Source organism: Aulonocara stuartgranti, assembly GCF_965226115.1.
Source record: "Aulonocara stuartgranti genome assembly, chromosome: 15".
Lineage (NCBI taxonomy): Eukaryota > Metazoa > Chordata > Actinopteri > Cichliformes > Cichlidae > Aulonocara > Aulonocara stuartgranti.
In genome coordinates this window covers 22,232,507-22,255,216 of record NC_138951.1, presented here as the reverse complement: position 1 = coordinate 22,255,216, position 22,710 = coordinate 22,232,507, and the positions used below count along the sequence as shown (strand labels likewise).

The following is a 22,710-nucleotide window of genomic DNA, read 5'->3' as shown; positions in this document are numbered from 1 at the left end:
CCATCTGAGGTGCAGTGAATCCACATGACTTCAGGAATGAAAGCTGTTCCCGAGTGATAAGGTAAAGGGATCTACCTCTACCTCTGGTGCCTGGTATCCAAAAGAGCCTGAAAATATATAAGCGTTTGGTGTATTTGGAAAATAGGTTAAGACAGAGTCATAATTTATTTCACACTTTTGATGAGTCAAGGAATCGACACAATATGTGCTTACCTTGTTGGCCATGCTGAGTAGACAGTTCAACCTCCTGAATCAATTCAGCCAAGTCACGCAGAAGTTGATCTGCTGCAGTTACACTGATCAGTCTTCCTCTTGCCCACCGAAGGCTTCTCTGCATTGTCTCCAACCTCAAAGATATCAAAAAATTACTTCTTAATTCATGTTATATTTTCAGGCCATATTCCCCTTAAACATTTTATGCAAGTTAAAATGTTAGATGTTTTCCATCATGCTTTGATCATACCTCCTTAACGCTAACTGTAGCACATCTGGCCCAACAATGTCCATCAGCAGCCGCCGTGTGCAGTCATTAAGAATGTTCTTGCACCTTGAGATGAATATCCTCCAGGCCATACTTTGTACTGTGATCCCACAAAGACAAAAATTGAAATTATTACTTTCAACAGGTTTATATATTTAAATAAATCAAAAATTTCATGTTAGTCTTCTGAAAATTGTGACTGAGCACTTTTGGAAACACTCTGTCATCCCTGTAAGTATTGGGACTGTGAACAGTTATAGAATACATCTGAAATAAATGTCAGATTCTAACAGGTTATAGTTCTGTTAATAGAGCTTTTGAATCTACGTTTCATACATATTTCTATCTTTAATAACAGTATGTCAACGATGTCAACCAATATTTTCATATTTCAAACACACACCCAAGTTAAAAATTTGAATCTCCACATCTTCTACTCTGCATATCTGAAAAATCAGTTTTGATAATGTTACAAATCCATTGTCAAATGTTCCCATCTATGTCATTTATCTTTGTTTATTTTAAATGCTGTCATTAGTTTTTATTTTTTTTCCAACTTATTAACAAAATGAAAATGGTCTACATTGTTTTGTTCACTTAAATAAAACGACATTTTTGTATCGTACTCTGGGTTCTTGAAGACCATGCTGTCTTTTAACTTTATTCTTTATTTTCTGCATATACTGTTTATTATTCATTTCTTTACTCGTTGAGGCTGTTCTCCTGCCATTCTGTGTTCCTAGTGCAAAGTCTGCATTACTGTGTCCTATCTTTAGTTGGTTACTACTTTATATTGTTGACGTCTAGTCTTTTGTGCACTTGCTTTTGCTTCCACTGGTCATACTTGTTTGATTCAATTCACCTGTGTCTTGTTTCTCCCAGCTGCGTCCTCTCTCCCTAATCAAGTATTTAAGCCCTCAGCTTTCCTCAGCTCTTTACTCTGTTGTTCTGTTTCAAGTTGTACACTTTGTTTGTCTACCTTGTGGCTTTCTGTGCATTAGTTTTGGATTCTAGGAACTTTTTAAAATAATCAGTATTATTATCTCTCTTCACTGTGGATTTGCCACACTCATATTTAAGGTCAGTTTTCAGTTCATGGAGTTTGTCTTTCAGTCTGCAGTAGGGCTGCCACGATTAGTCGACTAGTCACGATTACGTCGACTATCAAAATTGTCAACATCGTTTGAAGCTTTGTAAGATCACAAAAGACACAGGAATAAGTAGTAGGATTTAAGAGTGTAATAACGGACGGAAACAGAAGATGGCAGCACTGCATGTACAAGGATGCCAGCTGCCGTTAAACCCTGAAGAAGAAGCTCTGTCCCAGAATTCATAGCGCAGCCCTGCTCAGTTTCCAACAATGGCAGCAGCTAGTTAGTTTTAATGTTACTCTTATTATTCTTTCTGGGTCACAAAATAAACGTTTAACATATTTTCAGGCGAGAATGTAGCTGTGTAAACCTCAAATATCTGCTCAGTTTATCAAGACACCACATATTTTCAAAAGCACTCCGACGTTTTCGGAGACGTCTGTTACCCACTAGCTCGATAGCTCGATAGCAAGGCTCACTAGAGCCCGTGAGAACACCGGACTCCCGGCACATCGTTTTCAAACCCACCGCCATCTTTCGCTACTCAGGATAAATATATATAAGTCACTTAGATAAGTTAAAGATGATATTGTTTGGCTTTTTTTAGTATTTTATTTGTTCCTGAGTAAATCTGTTTGGCTGAGATTAAAGTTATAGTTTTTACACAGCTGAATAAACGTCAAGCAGACTGATTATCAGAAGTGTGAGATGCTGGAGAATATACTCTGGTATCCTGTTATATTTTAGATAGGAAGGAGTTTATTTACAACATTAACATTTCAACCCTGACCATAACTACGGATCAGATGAAAAAATCAACATCAATTCAATGTCGTCTTGCTATCTGGGATGGCAGTGCAGTACCGTGTAGCCTAATCCGGCTAATGTAACAAGTGTTATAAAACCGTATTTTAAATAATATAAAGTGGCTAAACTGAGTACCATATTAAAGACCTTATTAACATGCCTCATGCCTAAAATGGCATTCCTAACGGACCAAGGTTAGCATGATTTTTTTTTTTTTGCTTACTACAAAGCTAACATGTAACATGCGCTTAAAAGGACAAAGTAATGTTTCGGAATCATCGCTTAGCTTTTAGTTAGCAAAGTCGAACAGTAATTGAGATTAACTAGGGTACTTACGGTCAAATGTGTTTTTTGTTGGTGCAGAGATTTCGCATCACACAACACAAATATGAGGTTAACTGTGATTGGTTACCACAAATTCTGATCACAGGTTGTGGTAAGGGGTGGATAAAAAAAAACAAAAACCCCACAACCTTCAGTCTTGCTGATCCAATCACAAACAATGTACCTTCTCCCGCCGTACTTTGAATTTTCGGGATGCTATATATGTATCTATATATCTATATATATATCTGCCCAGCCTTTTGGCGGACTTTTTATGGACAGTCATGTCTAAACGGAGCGCTGCATTTCGACGGAGAGTGTCCTGAATTCATATTTGAGGTAAGAGACAAACGACTGGAGGTCCATTGTGCGTCAAAACAATGATTTTATTGAAACACATATATGTGGGAAGCCGAGCACGATCACTCAAACAGCATCGATCTTTCCAGAACAATAAATGAGGAGTCATATATATAACATCATGGTTTCAGGAAATATAACGCCCCTTGTGCGTCCAAGCTAGGGATGCACCGATACCACTTTTTTGGAAACGAGTACTTGCATTTCAGTACTCGCCGATACCGAGTACTTAATAAAAACATGATTTAAATTTGCAGGTAACAGCTTTAGTCTTATAATTTAACAAAAAACAAACAAACAAGGGACTAGTTTGGAATTAAGAACATTTATTTAAAATGAAAAGCATGTTGTATGCAACATATTACTGAATAAATAATTATAAAAAAACAAAATTTAATTTTAAATTTGTTCGTCTGTTTCTCTGTTTAGAAGTCTCACTAGCACAGTCACAGCTGGGATGACATCAGAGGCTAGTGCGTCGTAGCTGCTCACTGCTCAAGAGCCCATTGGTGAGCGGTGAGATAGTCAGGGAGTTCGTGCACTCGCTTTTGCTCAATGAGGGACTGGAGCATGTAATACGTGCTGTTCCAGTGCGTCTGTACGTCCTGTTGCAGTCTCTTTATTGGCTGGTTGAGCTGTCCCTGAATGTCCTCGAGGCGGGAGTAGGCTAAGGCGGAATGTTTAAAATGCCCAACTATTTTCCGTCCCACTGCTACAGCATCAGCTATGCTTCTCTGTGCTAATAAGCGTGGGTAAATAAGCGTGGGTAAACTCTTTGTACTCGTTGTTGTGTTGGGATTTTCCACTTCCCCTGCCAGTGGCGGACTCCCTCAGACATCGGTGCGTTGGTGGTTCTTTGTGTCTGGGGATGGGTGTCCAGGTACACACCGGCTCACTCCTTGGCGGCCGCTTATCGGAGCCTGGGGCTCGCTCGGGCCACTTCGGAGGTGGGGTGCCCCCGGCCTCTCGGCCTGGGTCTCGGTCACTCAGGCACAGCTGGCTGCCGGCGGAGCTCACGGGCACGTCACTGCAACTCCCCCTGGCTTCTGCTCCGCGGCTGCTGGGTGAGCCCTCATCTGGGACTCTCCTCAGCTCTTTCTGGGACAGTGGCGCGGCTGCCCCTCTGTTGGTCTTCCTTGGTCTCTTGTGTTCTGGGGGCCTCTGGATGTCTGGAGTTTTGATCTCCTCCATACCTGCTTCATGCCCTGGAGGACGGGGCTGTGGCCCCCCCACACCCTCTAGCAGATCATTACATGAAGGAACCTTTTAAAAAAACAAGCGCGTCCATGCTCACAGGTGTACACACGGGTGATCACACCCACAAACTACACCCTTTTTGGCTCCTACCTCAAAGCACACTGTGTTCTGTTGATCTTATGTGCTGCACAATAATGTTTAATATTTAGTATTTACTGTCATATTCCCATATATCATTGTGATGTTGTTTATTCTATTACTCTTGTTCTCTTCTGCTTGTTTTCTTTTTTCTTTCTCAACAGGTGATCCAGGTGATCGATATATGCTTTTTTTTCTCTGCCCGTTCTGTTGGTTTTTGTTTTTTGCCCTTCTCCCCCGTCCCTCTTCTCACCTGTTTCTCTTTCCCCTTCTTTCCCCCAGTCAAGTCTGTCCCGTATTCAACAAGTGAAAATAAAATAAACAATAAAAGGTGAATCAAATGGACCATTATGGCAAGGCTGGGATGGTCAGTTTGGTAAAGTAAATCCGTTGGGCATCTTTCTTTGCCTTTAGACAATAATTCTGATGGCAAAAGAGCCAAACGGGACAGGCAAAAAAAAAAAAGACGTTTCACCTCTCATCCGAGAAGCTTCTTCAGTTCTAAGGTCAAATGGTGGAGAGTCCCAGATATAAACCTAGTGGGAGTATCCCCCCACAGAAGGACAAAAGGACCCCCTGATGATCCTCTAATCGCCTGAGCCAAGGTGTGAAACTGGGTGTGGGTCCCAATCAGCCAGAGTTTCGGGTGTGTTCATTGTGAAACCTGGCCCCACCTTATCATGCGAATTCCTGAGATCAGATGGCCCAGGATGTGAGTGGGCGTTAAGGCGTCTGGGAAGGGAACTCAAAACTGGATTATAGATGGCAGAGAGTTGGTGTCGTAAACCCCCGCCTCTGTTCAAAGATGGTCGCTCACAGTGGACATAGATGGCTTCTTTCACTCCTCTTTCAAACCATCTGTCCTCTCTGTCCAAAATGTGAACATTGGCATCCTCGAAAGAGTGTCCTTTATCCTTAAGATGCAGATGGACTGCTGAGTCGTGTCCTGTGGAGGTGGCTCTTCTGTGTTGTGCCATGCGCTTGTGAAGTGGCTGTTTGGTCTCTCCGATGTAGAGGTCTGGGCATTCCTCGCTGCACTGTACAGCATACACCACATTGTTAAGTCTGTGTTTTGGCGTTTTGTCTTTCGGGTGAACCAGTTTTTGTCTGAGCGTGTTGCTGGGTCTGAAATACACCGGGATGTCATGCTTGGAGAAAACTCTCCTGAGTTTTTCTGATACACCGGCTACATAGGGGATGACAATGTTGTTGCGTCTGTCCTTCTTATCCTCGCTGGTGTCTGATCTTCTTTTCTGTTCCTCTTTGCTGACTTTAAGAACGCCCATTTAGGATAGCCGCACGTTTTGAGTGCTTCCTTTACATGTGTGTGTTCCTTCTTTTTTCCTTCAGGCTTAGAGGGAACATGTTCTGCCCGGTGGTGTAGGGTCCTAATTACTCCAAGTTTGTGGGAGTCAAACAGGAGGTACTGGTTCGTGTGTGTGGGCTTCCGGTAAACTTCGATGTTGAGTTTGCCGTTCTCTTCAATGTGCACGGCGCAGTCCAGGAAAGGCAAACGGTTGTCCTTTGTGTCTTCCCTAGTGAACTTGATGTTTTTATCCACAGCGTTAATGTGCGCAGTGAAGGATTCCACTTCTTGTGTCTTGATTTTGACCCAGGTGTTGTCTACATATCTGTACCAGTGGCTGGGTACTCTTCCTTTGAAGGAATGTGAAGAACTCATCAATATTTATTTTCATATTAATTATTTGGAGTGATGGGTTTGAAAAAAGAGAATTACATCATGGTGTCAGTTGTTTACAAATTGTAGAATTTGGCATTCGATTTTTAGCACTTTTGTAATCTTTATTTCCTTGCACCAATAAGTTGATGTTGAGACACTACAATGTGACAATTTACCCTTTTCCGTTTTTAGGGAAAGTTCTAAATGGCATTGCCAGCTAATTTGGTTTAAATTTGATTACAGATGCCACTCCTGCTACTCGGGTGGTCGTTCCTGTAAACCTAAATGCCACTGAATTCAGGCAGGCACTACGGGACAATATTGCATACATACCTTTGCAGTTCGATCTATGCAAAGTGAATGGACAGCGGCTCATTCTTCCTCTTGAAGAAGAGATGCCCCAAGAAATTAGAGCAAGAAACCTACTGGGTCGCTCCAATCTTTATATCCGTCCAAAGGTATTCAAATGTTCCACTGGGGTGGCTGATATGGCATAATTGTCACTATTACTGTAACTCAGTGGCGCTCCAGTCACCCTAGTATTGTATAAGACATCTTTAACATGTTACTGCTCAGAATAATAAATGCTGTGATTTTCCCCAAAGGATTTGAGACATTCATCTGCAGTGTTGCCAACTTAGCGACTTTGTGGCTATATTTAGCGAGTTTTCAGACCCCCTTAGCGACTTTTTTTCTAAAAAGCGACTTGCGACAAATCTGGCGACTTTTTCTTGTATTACTGGAGACTTATTTATGACGACTTTTTGACGTGAAAACACGTATCGCGCTTACTCTCAACAAGCAGCGGTGCTGCGGTGGGCACCTCACCCGTGCCAAAGCGCTCCCAGGCGGAGGATAGTCCTCCCCCAGCTGCTATCAGGGCATGAGACGTTCACACCTGTGCGTCCAAAAGGCAAATGAATCGCGCATGAGCGAAGCCGCTGCGCTGCTTCATTTTAAGTGTGGCTGTTTTGGTTCTTGTCTTTGACTTGTCCTCTGTTCTTGTTTGTCATTTGTTGTTCCATTTCATTTATATTTAAATACTCTGGTGTTTTAGATTACAGAAGCCAATGAGGACTCAACTGGTGGAGAAGTTGTGCAGTCTGAAATGGCAATGAAAGTGTTTGACAACTGCCTTTGGACTGTAGCACTATAAATGCATTACACCCTCTCATCATCAATATTTACCATATTACAGTGTGCTGCATGACACCGAGACACCAGACCATGGCAGGCACAATGTACAGGAGCCAGAGGTTTTCAGGTAAATGGCACTCTGTTTGTTTATGAGTTGGAATTTTAATCTTAAACTATTGCACAATTTTATTTATTTTTTTGGTAAAACAACTGTTGTACAAACTAATTCTATCATTATTATAACTTGGATCATTTTGTGTAGTCTAGATCAATAAATATCTGCATTGGGGTCTTCTTCCTGCTATGAAATATTTCTGCTATTGCTTTGCAGTGGTCTGCATGAAAACCATACAGTTCATTCTAGTAGGCATGGTCTCCAGGAACCAGAGGTTAACAGGCAAGTGGTAGTTGTTGAACAACATGCCAAAACTTAAGTGTAAACTGTTACTTATAAAGCACACACCATAGGTAAATAGACACTCAATTAGTACAATATACGGGGTGAGACCAGCGAATATTAAAATTTTAAAGGTTGCATGTATTGAACTGATAACATTTATGTGCTCTGAATATAGACCAATGGTTCAATTGCCTCATTCGGTTTCTGTTTTGCTTTTTCATGTTTTTCAGATATGTTGATGTCGTGATATTGGTATTTTTAATTGCTGAAAATGCATCGATAACACTTTAGTCAGCCTGACCATTCAGACACTTGGAACTACAAATCACCCAAACTATTCCCAGTAAATGGGCACTGTAGTGGCAGTTCCTTATGTTTCACAAAAAAAGTAAAAGAAGACACTGCTGCCCTGTGATAATATTTTGTGCGCAGGGAAAACTGCACTGTCAAAACTTGAAAGTTGCATTGTATAGTTTATTGATCCATTTTGGCAACCAATAACAAGATCCATTTTTGTTGCTTCATGCTGCTTGTCTCTCGAATTAAAAAAAAACAAAAAAACCCCCAAAAAACAAAAGGCCCATCTCAGTGCATGCTGGTCTTATACCAGTCTCTTAAGTTATCAAAAATAGCCCTGAAATTCTTCCTGGCTGACTTGATAAGATAAACAACAAAACAATGAAGTGAGCATTAACCTACAAATAAATAATGATTAACCCAAAAATAGAAGTAAACTAACAACAAACTTTATATTTTAATATTTTGAAATTTGTTAAAATACAAATGGCTCCAACAGATGCAATCAAGGACCACATGGCCATTTTAAGTGGCTGTATCTATACAGTAAAAGAATGTGAAATCAGATTCTTTGATCAGATGAGTCATTCCATTTCAGTATATATACATGATATTAAAAAAATCAAATGCATTTGTTCTGTTTAGGGAAGAGTTTTACATCGACTCTGCAGAGTCAGAAGTATCAGACCTGGATGAGGCTGTCCTGTATGGAAGCCCATTTCCGCCACTAAAAAAAAAAAAAAAAGCTAGTATCCATAACTCGAAATTTCGAGTTACTTTTCTCAAAATTTCAAGTTAGCTCTGCCAATCAAAAATATACGTGAATGAGGTCGCTTTCTTGTTACCCGGAAGCATATGGCGCAGGACCGCGCACTCAAAAACGGATCCCAACAAATTAAAGTATGTTTGCTGATAGTAACACCATGTGATTCAGCTAATAACACAGGGATTTCATCATTTGTGAAGCCAGGCTGAAAACACTCAGCAATCTGTGCATTCACGACTGGATGTAATACCGGTAGCTTAGCTGTAGCATTTGTAGCTGAGGGCTTCAGCTTCCGGGTAACATGGAAATGACGTCATTTACGTAGATTACTGATTGGCAGCGCTAACTCGAAATTTCGAGTTGCTTTTCTCAAAATTTTGAGTTAATATGTCGAAATTTCGAGAAAATAACTCGAAATTTCAAGAAAATAACTCGAAATTTCGAGAAAGTAACTCGAAATTTTGAGTTATGGATCCTTTTTTTTTTTTAGTGGCAGAAACGGGCTTCCATAGTCCTGGCTTCCCCTGAACAAAATGACTCACATGTATGTCTCATGAACAACACTGCCAGAACTGCTGTGTATGTGTTTCATGTAGTCATGACCTTTCTCCCCCCCTTTTCTTCAGGACGAGATGGACCTTGTGACTGTGTTGAAAGATTTCCAGGAAACGCATCTTGACACCAGCAATTATTGTACAATAATAGCCCGACAAAGGAAAATCCTACATAGTGCCTGCATGGCACTTTCTAAGTCATATTTTGCCTGGCATAAATTGCCAAATATTGAATTTGTTGGTGAAATGGCCGATGATTATGGAGGCCCAAGGCGGGAATTTTTTCGGTAACCCATTCCCATCTCTCTCACACAATAATAGAATGCGTGAATGTGTTTTTTGTTGTTGCAAAGATGAAATCACAATTTGACTCATTTTTTTTGTTTGTTTTTTTACTACGTTTTCCTGCAGCTTACTTATGGTCGAAACTCAGAATTCCCTAGGGATTTTTGAGGGGAAGCCTGGCAGTCTGTTGTTCAGCTATAGTCAGCAGTTGCTGTCAAGCAACAAGTTTTATACGGCTGGTAAACTGATTGCTTGGTCGATAGCACACGATGGGCCAGGGCCACGGTGTATCAACAGACACCTGTTCTGTATGATGTGTGGCCAGAAGACATCTCTTGATGACTTCGATGTAGAGGTCTTCATGGATGAAGACATCAAACAGAACATAGAAAAGGTAAAGCTGTGTGCATGCTGAGGTGTAATTAAATTCAATGAAACACAATGCATAGCTTAACTCATCAGTGGAGCGTCTCAAAATGTAAGTACACTTAGTGAATGCTTTAAACGTATGTATTTATGGAGGTGCCTGATTTTCAAGGTTTCCAACTGCAGCACCCCAGAAGACCTGGCAGACTTGAAAAGTCACCTTGGGGACTGGATTGCAGGCTGTGGTATCCCTGACATCTACACTGCCACACTACTAGATGTTAAGAGGATAAGGGGCGAGATTGTATCTCATTTTGCCAAAAGTGGCCACCTACAGATTAGGTCTGTAATTTTTATTATTTTTATGGGTTTTTTTGCCATTTTTTCTGCATAAAGTTTTAAAGTAACTTCAGTTCTTTCCATAAATATAAAATAATTATTACTTTTTTATTTTTTAACCCTTTAAACACCAGTTTGTCCACTGCACCAGCTGGACGACAAACTCAAATCTCGCAATTTTATATAATTGCATTGCTACTGAAATTTCTTGTATTATTAATAGTAGAGTCTGGGGCATATAATTGATTCACATCAACATTGATTATAATGCATTGTTATTTTAGTGCAGAGAGAGCAAAAACAAAAACTCCCTCTCAGCTTGTTCGTGGCCAAAAATGGCCACCCCTTGTTTACATTTACAGAATACTATAAAATTATTCTATATTAAAACATTTTTCTACTTAGACCAACTTTATTTTTTAAATGAAAACCAGTCCTAGTCATGAAAACCAAAATATAATTCAAATTCAGAAATTATACCCTTTGAATACCAGTCAAATTATATGTTACTACTATGTTTTTTGGGGGGCAATAAAGTTCACATTTTTTCAGCAGTTGAATGACGAAACCTTTTTTTTTTTTTTTAAATCATTGCAGGTCAGTGCCAGTAACAAAAATTATTATTATTAATATTAATATTTTGTATTATTCCTGTGAGTAATGACCCCAAAAAAAGAAACTCCCACTTTGTTAGTCATGCCAAAAACGGCCTTTTATTGCTTGTTTGTACAAAATAATGCTCTTTCTGTGTGTGTGTGTGTATGTGTGTGTGTGCACGCGATCTTTGCAGACACTCTTTCCACAGCTGGAGCAAGTGGTTGCCGTTCTTCTTCTGTTTATACACAGTTCGCACCTTTTCCTCATTTTGTTGATGGGCTGTGGGTCATACTCTGATTCTGACTGCTGTATCTCAGCAACAATAGCAGCGGCTGCTTTTGAGCGTGGGGCACAAGGCCATCTTGCAATTTCTGGAGTCACCAGCATATGGCCCAGCTCCTCCAGGAACACCCTTCGTTGGTAGGTTTTGGTGGACTCCCACTCAGGATGCACTGCTTTCCACAGGACAAAGGCATTGTATGCTGAGACGTCCAGAAGATTGTAGAACAGAGCCAGTGGCCAGCGACTGGTTTTCCTCCGACAACTGTAGGTGCCAACAACCTTGTCTAGGTTATCCACTCCACCTTTACACCTATTGTAGTCAAGGATTGCTGCTGGCTTCTTCTTTTCCCCATCACTGACTGCTGGTTCCCTATGCTTTGTGCTCAAAAGAAGCACATTCTTCCCTCGCTTGGGCATGTAGGAGACTGCCATGGTTTGGTGAAGGCAAAGAGAGATGAAAGAATCTTCCTCTGTCGCAGCTGAACAAGCTGGGGAGGGAGCTCTGGTTTGTTTCTCCGGATTGTGCCAAGCAGAGCTAGTTTTCTTCTGAGCAGCTCCTCTGCCAAGCTGAATGAAGTAAAGAAGTTGTCACAAGTGACAGTGTGTCCTTGGAAGCCCCTCTGTCAGTTGTAGCACAACTCTCATTCCCTGATTAACTTCCCGGGAACTTCCAGGTGATTTTCCTGTGTAAATTTCCATCTTCCAGGCATAGGAGGTTGCCACATCACAGGTCACCCAGATTTTAATGCCATATTTTGTAGGCTTGCTGGGCATATACTGTCGAAATCCACATCGACCTTTGAATGCAACCAGCTGCTCATCGACACACACATCAACTCCTGGATTGAACAGCAGGGGGAGACGAGCAACCCACTTTTCCCACAGGACCCGAAATGCAGCAAGCTTATCGCTCCTGAAACGTCCCGGGCGGATGAGCTTGTCATCAAAGCGGACGTTAGCACTGATCTGGGAGTAGCGGTAGAGGGGCATTGTAGCACGAAATATTGCCCGTCCGGTCTTGTCAGCCCACAAACCACGCGTTGTTTCATCTCTTGGGCGGTAGACACCAGCTAGAATCAAAATTCCGATGTAGGCTCTCATCTCCACATCATCCACATCCCTCCAATCCTCACACTTTCGCCTCCCATACAGGTTTGTGTGGGTGCACAGCAGCTGAATGATCTCTTCTGTCACAAACAGGTCAAATGCAGATCTCAGGGTGCTAATGCGGGCAACTGCGTACAGGGTGGGCCCTGGAGTGATACTAGTGGGTACTGGATTGTAGCGCATGGTCTCCTCAGCAGTGGGAAACCACTCAATATTCCCAGAACGAGACATCCACTCAGCCACCGGCGCCCCGGTCTCTGCCGCTTCTCCTACCTTCTCTGCCATTAGCCGCTCTGCCTCGACTGCTGTCTCTGTATCATTCTCACTTGCTGAAGAAGAGGAATCGGGCACTGGATGGTAATCCTCATCACTGGTAGTGATGCTGTCATTCTCTGAGGAGACTGAAGAAGATGCCTCTTCTTCAGATGCAGAGGATTCCTCGTCATCTTCGCTTTCTGAGCGCATCACATAGTCAAGTGCTTGAAGCAGTGAATATGACCGTCTTGCCATCTTGCCAGAGCAAAAATGATCTTGAAGCTGCTCGGTTTATTTATAGCTTTACAAATGACTGCACCTGTATAAACCCCAGGACAGAATTAGAAATGGTCCCAGTTTGTTGTTGTTTATGCTACAGCTACAGCTTTGAACTTTGCAGAGTGTCCTGTGAGTTCTTTCTGTTTTTTTTTTGCAGGCAAAAAACGGTGTTTCCGTCTGTCTTTGAATGCCGCTTTTTACGTCACTCGGATGGTGCGTTCAGGGCGCCATCCGAGTGACGTAAAAAGCTGCGTTTGTCGGAACAATTAAATTAAAAGGCGTTTTTTACGCCATTTCTTAACCAAACGGGTTAGAAAAGTGGCAATTTTTGGCACTAATGGCTTGCCAAAACAGGGACTAGCAGTAACGTGGATCTGTCGGGCGTGCTTCCCCATGACACCAGGAAAAGAGATCGCCACTTTCAAAATAAAAGCTCATCTAAAAAATACATGCAGGGCTTTAGGACTCGAACTTAAAAAAAATAACTACATAAAAAATAAAAAACACCAGTAATTTTATACGTTTTAAATTGTAAGTTTGAGACTTATAAAATTGTACTGATAATTTCATAATTCAAATTAGACAAGAATCGGGTCTGATCACCAACAAAAACCGCCCTAAAGTAAAGAGACAAAATCAACACAAGGCAGTACAATTGGGAAACACAACAATCATAGTTAGCCAATCAGGCGGGTGGCAACAGATTACATCACAATTTGTAACATAAAAGACCAGCGGTCCCTTTCCTGGTCTTTCTGAAGAAACTTCCAGTCACAGTCATTCAGTCATCTCTTCTACTTTACTCTTAGTGGTATTAAGAACATAAAACGTAAGTATTGATATTGGAGCGGTTTTTTTTAGTGCCTTTGTACTATGTACAACAAATAATGTAGTGAAAGATAAAAGATCTAGCCATTTAAGTTCCTGTGAATATAAAGACCCCTAAAATTTGGCCTGACTTTTCTTTCGGCCTATGAATGTTTTATATATGTGTATCTTCATTTTTCTCTCGAAGAAAAAAAATCACTTTTGATAAATTCACATTTAGTATTGATAGCAATGTATTTGTAGGTGTCATAGTTTGATGAACTTATTGTTTCAGGGATATTTAATTGAAAAAAACCACCTGAATGTATTCATGAAACTGGCATCTGTTTTTTTTATGAAATATTAAGATCTTACAGAATCAGACAAATCTTCCAGATCTATAACAGTTTTATAAACTTTAAGACGTTAAGTTTGGGCTGTTAGTATGAAAAAATTGCTTAAGGCTGGCACTCTGCCCTGGCAACCGCCTCCCAGCTTTGCAAGCCAATTACTTTCCCAGTTACTCTATACAGCAGCTGAGTAACCAATAGGAGTATAGCTAAGTATTTATCGTATTCATAGCCCTGTATTGTCATGAAATTGTACTGTGCCGGAAGACAATTTACATAGCAGACAGGAGGAATAGTTGACAGGAACATATATAAAACAGAAATCTATTCAGCCCCAATGTTTTCACTGCCTGGTGCAAAGGGTAGTGGTCATCTCCCACAGAGCTGTTTCTGGTCAAAATATTGCCATTTTCTGCCCAGTTAAGGAGGGCGGGATTGACCTAAAAGCAGGGACAGTAATTCTATAATTCTATTGGCTCAAATGATTAAAAAGGGGAGCCAATATGAACTAAAGCCACAGAGACCAAGCAGGTGCACTATGTTTGTGTGTGTGCGCGCGTCCGTGCCGTGTGTGGGATGGGCAGGCAGGCAGGCAATCTTTGACTAGGTCTTCAGTAAGATATCTGTAATGTTGCTGTTTTTCACTTCCTTTTTCAGATAATCTTCCTATGATGATTCCTTGTTTTCTATTGTCCACTGTAACCTATTTTCAAGTATTATTTTAATTAATAATTATTTTATTTATTATCTGAAAAACTTAAGTGTGGAAAAGAAAATTGTGATTTTTTTTTCTGCGTTCCATCCAAAGTGAATTGGATAGACTTACATGTGCTGTAATATTTGTATGTATTTTATTAAGGCTCATACGCGTTAAATTAATTGTCAGACCAACATTTTGTAAAGATAATTTGTGTTTTCACAGAAATATTGAAATGTTTTCGCGTATGTAAATATCAAGCAGGAACCTCAGAAACACACTTGGGGTTGAGGAAGTTAATGTGTTTGTTTCATATCAAAATGTGAAGAGACAACATAAAAGCAACAGGTGTTACTCTATTCTATCAGAACTGGATCCAGCAGAAATGTATGAACCTGTTAATGTGTTTCTTTTGCTTTTTTTCCCCAGAATGGCCTTAATGAAATTGACCAATAACCGGCCTGAGACGCCGTACTTCAGGCCCCCACCCATTCACATCCGGGTGTTAAAATCTTGTGACCAGCTAAAGGTGATTCAATTCAATTTTATTTGTATAGCATCAAATCACAGACACACAGGAGTAAGATCATAGAAATACATTTCTTTATTTATGTATTTATCAGGTGATCAGCTGGGATATCCAAGATGGAGGGGTCAAACCACTGTTAACCAAAAAAAAAAATACGGTGGCAACAATCACTGACGGAGAGACAGTGGCAAAAAATTACTTTGTTTGAAGAATTCTCATCCAAAGTCAAAGAGGGCATGTCTTCCATGATGAGGGGACATGAGCTGAGGGGCCAAGCTCCCCCTTATCTAATCAACATTACGGCGAGGACACAGTTCTTTAAAGCTCCTGCCCTTGCAGTCACAGAGGCCCTCATCACAAAGGCAGAGGAGCTTCTTGATTCACCTTCCCCAGCCAACACCACTGAAGATGAGCCCAACGTTTGGAGGGCTTATTATAGTGGAAGGGGAGGTTCTGCAGGTAAATATTTGTGGTTCCATCAGAATTGATACTGCTTTAGGTTTTCAAAGAAACCATTACTTTTTTGTCTTTAAAAGTAAAAATAATAATTTTTGTTGTTGTTGTCAAACAAACACAAAATTGTGAGAACAAGATCAACCGCTATTATTTTGTAAATGGTTGTAGATTTATCATTAACAACAATAATAAAATAATAGATGTAGTAAGTCAAGAAAGAAGCACCTAGATGTACACACACAGATTTATGCAATCACTATAACTGACATTATATTTTAATTGAATTTTCAGTGTTCTGCAGTGAGGAAGGTTTTCGCAGGCAAACAACAGGTGCCTATACGAACGCTCCAGCTAAAGCAGGTAATGGTGCAACTAAAGTGTAGTATTGAAAATGGTGAAAATAGGCATATTTGAGATTTGTATTAGTTAATGAATAAATCTTTCATTCTGTCATGTTTGTGATTTCAGGATGGGCATACCATGACTGTCTCCTTGTGGAGGGAGGCATCAATTGACAATGTTCATGTGGGAGATCAGATAAAGGTCTCCCATGTCAAAGTAAACCACTCTGCCTATGGTGTACAGCTCCAGACGACCTCCTATACTAAGATTGAGGTATGGAGAATCCATATGTTTGTACCAACATGTAATAGCAATGTCATTTAACAAAATGTTTAGAATTATAGGTGGTCCAAAAGATTGACTCTGTTCATCTGGATGTAGCATTTTCAGGTGGGAGAAACGTTTCGTCACTCATCCACGTGACTTCTTCAGTCTCAGACTGCAGGTTTCTGAGGTCTTTGATCAGGGCCCATGACAATTTGTATATTATTGATCAATGAACTGACCTTCCAGCCTATTGTTCCTTCAGTGGCAAGACAAGGCAAGTTTATTTATATAGCACAATTCAACAACAAGGTGATTCAAAGTGCTTTACAGAGACATTAAAAAACAAAAACAATAAAAGGAGCATGATTTAAAATCGATTAAAAAAAAACAAAAAAAAAAAAACAGTAGATAAAATCAGTAGTTAAAATGTACGTTTTGAAATTTAAGCTTAAAGGTGTGGATTTGGTGCTCTGATCTGAGGCTTTCTGGGAGTGTGGAGCATAAAAGCTGAATGCAGCTTCTCCGTGTCTGGTTCTGACTCTGGGAACTGATAAAAAACCGGATCCAGATAACCTGAGGGATCTGGAAGGTCCATACTGGGTCAGGAGGTTACTGATGTATTTTGGTCCTAAACCATTCAGAGCTTTATAGACCAGCACCAGAACTTTAAAATGAAGACATGCACAACCACAAGAGATTTGTTAGGCATTACTTTATTTGCAAATTAGATTTTTTTCAAACATAATAAATGTCTGCTAAGACATTGAGCAGCATCAGTAAAGCACATATTAAATTTTCCAAACACATGACTTACAACAAACCTAACTTCAACTCATTTTAAAAGAGTTTTTTCTTAAATAGAACAAGTTCAAGCTTTTGCAGCTGAAAAAAAAAGGTTTATATGTGTGAAGGAACTAACTTACAGAAGTGTTTCAGGATAAAAGGTGAATCAAATGGACCATTACGGAAACGTAACGCTGTTACAGTCCTGCAGCCTAACTGAAGAATTCAAACTGAGTGGCATGGTTCAGGGTTTTGTTTCTTTCTTTCTTTGGGATAATGACACTAATGATTGTGGGCACAAAAAGCTGAAATGGTTTGAAATCTCATTGTGTACTTTCAGTTCTCTGTTCCCAATCCCCCAGAAGACCTTAGACTCTAAGGTCTTCTGGGGGATTGGGAACTGAAATGATACAAAACAAATGCTCTAAGGCTTAGAGCATTTGTTTTGTATCGTTTAAGTTCTAAATTATCAGACATGGTGCCAACTCACAAAGGAGAATTGTATTATAATTTTTCATGTATCTGCTCAGTGATGCAAAAGAGAGAATGCCTTTCAAGTGGTTGAGCATTATCACAATAAAATGATTCATGGCAGAGTCTGTAACTGCTCAGTTATAGAAATAGACACCTGGTTTTACTGACTTCTCTACCTTAGTACCACAAAGTGCAGTTGCATGAAACAAGTGACTCTGATGCTTTTTTCCCCAGCCACCTGACTGTTATTGTTTTGTGTAATATTTAACTGTCATATAGTAAAATCTAATCAGGGACTTTTCTTTTTATGATTGTAAATATTTATTTTATTACAGTTACTATTTTGCATCATTTTGTTGTTTTTTTGTTTTTAAAGCTTTTACAAAGCTTCATCTTTCATGAGGTGACGTATCTGATAATGAGTTTTTTGGTGTTCTGATAATCTTAGTTTCTAAATGTGCCAAATGTAGTGTTTGTAATTCAATAAACTTTCATGGGAGAAAAAAAAAAAAAGAAGTGTTTCAGGAAACCATAATAAAAAGTATAAAATACTGAAATGCCTATTATGGATATATTTGATATCAAGAAGAAGACAGATGTGTCGGTCGCGAACGAAATGGCTCTTAGAGGCGGATCTTTGACGTGAACGACGCGAGCCGGCTTCTTATCGCGAGCTGTGTTTTTTTTTTTTTCTTCCTTCTCTCACCCTGCTCTCTCGCACTTTTTTTCCGCTTCACTCCGCACGCGAGCCTTGTGCTTTGTGCTGGGCAGAGGGGGAAGGGGCGGTAGTTACACTCACAGTAGCACAGGAACAGAGCGGGAGGGAAAGAGGAAGAGAGCCAGGGACAACAACGTCACATTAGGGCTACGTCCACACGTACCCGGGTATTTTTGAAAACGCAGATTTTTCTATGCGTTTGCACCTATCGTCCACACGTAAACGCCGGTTTTGGTGACTGAAAACGGATATTTTTAAAAACTCCGGCCAGAGTGGATATTTTCTAAAACTCAGTTTTTGCATTTACGTGTGGACGAGAAAAACGGAGAAAATGCAGCGTCAAAGATGTGCGCCTTTTTTGACGTCACACTGTGCTCCACGTTATTGTTTTGGTGAAATGAATTTCTACAATACTGTTAATGTTAATTGTAGTCTCTGCAGTGTATAAATGCTTACATATACACACATAGTTACTGTCCCTCCACACATACGACTCTGCTTCTATGCCCCAGCTTTGTTTACTTTTTCCCACCGAGGCTTCTAGACTTCTGATTGGCCAACATTTCTACACGGTTAGGAATATATCGCCACCTGCTGCTTTGGCATGTTCCTAACAGCGTTTTCCTTCATTTCTGCGTTTACGTGTGGACGGGACTATTTTTTAAAACGAAAACGGAAAATCTTTGTTTTCAAAAATACCCCGTGTACGTGTGGACGTAGCCTACAAAGGTATAGAAATCACCCACAACTATTTTCAGTTAAGGATGATAAAGGATTCAGAAAGTTTATTTATGCCTATATGACAGAGAATATGCATCTTCTTTTTGTTTTCATATTTTAATTTATATTTAATTGTGTTGTGGTTTGCAGCGTTTTGTGTTGTTTCATTTAAATTTGTTTAAAAGGAAAAAGCTGAAAATTTAAGTAGTTAAAAGTTGAACTTTGAATAGTTGGTTTTTCTATTATATGATTTATTTATTACATTTTATGTGGAGTGAATAACTAAAAGTATATTTACGGTGGCCCCTAGAGACAAAGCACGTACATACTTCAAAACACGTACAAACTCCAAAACACGTACAAACTCCAAACACGTAAAACTGAGAAGCACGTAAAAACTCCAAAACATGTACAAACTCAGAAGCACATACAAAATACAACAGAAGTGCTCCAGAATGTTAGGCCCAGTGTTGAGCTTTTGTTACCTAGAGGCTACACAAGCCAGCAAGTACCAACGACCAAGCCGGGTAGTATGTCACAAGCTCCCTTGGTGGAGTGAAACTCTGCCGTCTGCTCCTTGCTATGTAAAATATAACCGGGCGCTGGCGTAAACTCTCGACCGTCTCACACTTTGTTTAATTAGTTTTCTGTTTGATGTTTATTCAGCTGTGTGAAAACCCCGGAGGAACCCTCCTGAGGGATTAATAAAGTTAAATTTAATTTAATTTAATTTAATCAAGTGACTTATATATCATGTTTAACCCGAGTAGCGAAAGACCGCGGGGGTTTGAAGACGTGTGTCGGTCGGCTCAGATATTTGAAGTTTACACAGCTACATTCTCACCTGAAAATATGTTAAAAGTTTTTTTGCGACCCAGAAAGAGAAATAAGATTAATATTAAAACTAAGTAGCTGCCGCCATTGTTGGAAACTGGAATTGGCTGGGCCGTGCTATGAATTCTGCGATATGCTTTTTCAATTTTGTTGGTCCAGGTGGAAAATCGGGAGAAATTCGGGAGAATGGTGGCTCCATGAGATTTTCAGGAGGGGCACTGAAATTAGGGATTCTCCCGGAAAAATCGGGAGGGTTGGCATGTATGGTTGTGGCAACACCACTAACCTTGTCAAACACCTCAGAGTAAATCATATCACAGAATATGAGGAGTGTATGTTGAGGCAAACTGAAGAGGAGGACAAGGACAGGTGCTGCTAGGGTGAGACAGACGTTTCTCACGGAGTCCTTTAGTGCTGCAGGCAGGCAAGGTGTTCAAATAGTGCACAACTTCAGTTTTTTTTATTTCTATATGATGAACTCTGCATTATTAAGTGATAAGAACAAGTAATCTGATGTCCTGTAATCATTATGACGCTATAATTTGAGATACAATAAATAAAATAAGTTTTTGTACAAAGTATGGTATCGGATCAGTATCGTCGATACCACCCTGAATATTACTTGGTATCAGATTGGAAAGGAAATCAGTGGTTGTCAGGGCTCTGTGTGCGGGCAGGCGGAGAGGAGGATCTAAGCGCAGGACTCGAACACAGAATTGTAAATCAAAACCTCAGCTTTATTGCTGACATGAGAACCAAACATGAAGTGAATACAGAAACCCCCCACACACACACACACACACACACACACACACACACACACACACACACACACACACACACACACACACACACACACACACACACACACACACAGAGGCATAATCTGAAGGTACGACACGTGTGGACGCGGGAAAACACAGGGCTTAAATACACAGGGTAGTAATGAGGGAATGGGCAACAGAAGGGGGACACAGCTGGGAGAGATCAGGGCTAACGAGACGTGGGGGAACCAAGCTGCACACACTAACATAAGACAAAGACTTTCACAATAAAACAGGAAACATGAATTACTAAACAAGAACGCAGACTCGACACTGAGAGACAAAATAACATGGAATACATACATGGAACTCAAACAATACATGAAACCACAAATCCTTAAGCACGGATAAACAGAAAAAAGAAACTAATAATAAGCATCATTATCACTACAAGAGAACAAGAAAACAATCCATGAAGCAGAATTAAACCAAAATATAATAAACTCAAAATACTGGGTCCAACGGACCCAGAACCGTGACAGTGGTATCGCACATCACTACCGAAAACGTTTGTCTAGGCTTGTATCTCACTTTTTTCATTTCAAACAATCAACATAAAATTTCACAGACATATTTTTATACGGTTTTTAAGGCTGTGGTGTTCATTTTTAAGCCCAGCGGCAGCAGCAACACTGGGCTGACACTAATTAGCTAGCAAGATTATAAACCTGGTGCTAAACTAAGAGAAGCCACAAAATCAGTTTGAATAAGAGTAAAAGTGTACTCACCAAGTCAGTGTATCAGGTAAAGATCCACAGCAATTATAACAATAATCTCTTGAGCTGAAGCTTCTCCAGGTTTGCTCAACATATTCCAGAAAAAATGCTGGCCCCATGAACATGTGGACTGATCCGTGCTAGGGAGGAGGACAGTAGTGATGTGGCATTTTCAAACCACATCGTTTCATCCTTCCGCACTGAGAAGCAACATTTCCAGCTTACCTAGCTTTTCTAAGTAAAGAAAACTCAAATAAATTGAGTTGATCACCATTTTTGCATGAAGAGTACTGGTAAGTTACTTAAATTGAGTTCTAATAACAAATTGATAAAAATTGAGTTCTGCCTACGTAATATTTTTATTAGTATGTCTTTTTTTAATTCTATACTTCTGTTTAGAATATACTTCTGTTTCTATATGTAATGTAGTATCATGTTCTCATTGTGTTTTTTTTCTCCTTTAATGCAGCACAAACAGGTAAGAAAGGCAGTATTGTGTCCCCATTATTGCTTTCTTGTCATCTTTTTGAGTGTGTGGTGCGAGTTGGATATGAATTTCAGTTGACTGCCATTGCCATTCCAGAATGCAGATTCTGCTCTGTAGTCTCTTGCATGAGACTGGTTCAGACTATTTTGCTTCCTGGCTTGATCCTGATTGGAAAAAAGACCAGTTAACTAAGTGGCATGGATGTGTGGACTGATTTCAAATGTGCAGTAGTGATGTGCGGATCGATCCTGAAATATCGATTCCTCCGATACCAGTCATTTATGTTCTAGAATCGATTCTCACATTAAAATATCGATATTTTAGTAATTTAGGGTAAATTTGTAGTTCATCATTAACAGGAGCACAGTGGAAAGAAACTATAACATTCGGATTGTCTACATTCAAAGGAACTACTTCCTCTTCCGCCTTTCATAGTCATGTGCGAAATATGGCTGTATAAATGTCTCGCAGCCGCTAGTGCGCACTCACAACAATGGCTGAGCGTAATTGTGCGGACGTATTTTACCTCCACAAACAGCTGAGACGTGGTTTGCGATACATGTGGCAAAAAAGTGAGGTGTTGTGGCCATACTTGCCAACCTTGAGACCTCAGAATTATGGAGACATTCAAAAGGGCTGTGGGGGGGGGGGGCCTGGGTTAAATACATTTTACAGGGTTTATTTATCGGATAAAATACGTTAAATGTCACCGTTATTATTAGAGATGGCACGATACCACTTTTTTTTATATCCGATACCGATACCAATATCATAAATTTGTATATCTGCCGATACCGATATGAATCAGATATAGTGTTTTTTAATCAACAAAATTGTTTTTTTTAGATATCTTGCTGCATTTTGTATAAGTTCATACTCAAGTTTAAAACAACAACTACACTAAAGCTATTCTGTTATACCTGTATGCAAAAAAAAGTTTCATAGTTCAGCAATACTGATCAA

The 22,710-nt window shown here is 40.1% G+C and overlaps 1 protein-coding gene and 2 long non-coding RNA genes across 6 annotated transcripts; 2 read left to right on the top strand and 1 right to left on the bottom strand.

Moving 5' to 3' along the window:
* Positions 1 to 80: 80 nt before the first annotated feature.
* LOC309689257 lies at positions 81 to 21,736 on the bottom strand. The gene is made up of 4 exons (XR_014271312.1): positions 21,273 to 21,736; positions 464 to 581; positions 214 to 347; positions 81 to 107 (listed from the first exon to the last, which is right to left on the bottom strand). It is a non-coding gene; the product is annotated as an uncharacterized lncRNA (long non-coding RNA).
* On the top strand, positions 4,945 to 7,571 carry LOC309689262. Its single transcript, XR_014271317.1, has 3 exons — positions 4,945 to 5,044; positions 7,278 to 7,343; positions 7,548 to 7,571. It is a non-coding gene; the product is annotated as an uncharacterized lncRNA (long non-coding RNA).
* LOC309689254 (uncharacterized protein) lies at positions 7,568 to 18,788 on the top strand. Of its 4 annotated transcripts, XM_082505547.1 has the most exons (9): positions 7,568 to 7,613; positions 9,306 to 9,520; positions 9,645 to 9,912; positions 10,057 to 10,226; positions 15,027 to 15,126; positions 15,221 to 15,585; positions 15,874 to 15,942; positions 16,051 to 16,197; positions 16,306 to 18,788. In XM_082505547.1, exons 2-6 carry the CDS (start codon positions 9,312 to 9,314, stop codon positions 15,332 to 15,334), a joined length of 861 nt encoding a protein of 286 aa, XP_082361673.1. In that variant the 5' UTR covers positions 7,568 to 7,613; positions 9,306 to 9,311; the 3' UTR covers positions 15,335 to 15,585; positions 15,874 to 15,942; positions 16,051 to 16,197; positions 16,306 to 18,788. The 4 variants fall into 4 exon arrangements, with proteins under 4 accessions (XP_082361673.1, XP_082361672.1, XP_082361674.1 ...); XM_082505546.1 differs by lacking the exon at positions 7,568 to 7,613 and having other exon boundaries at positions 9,185 to 9,520; positions 16,051 to 18,788; XM_082505548.1 differs by lacking the exons at positions 7,568 to 7,613; positions 9,306 to 9,520; positions 9,645 to 9,912; positions 10,057 to 10,226 and adding an exon at positions 13,447 to 13,572 and having other exon boundaries at positions 16,051 to 18,788.
* Positions 21,737 to 22,710: the final 974 nt, after the last annotated feature.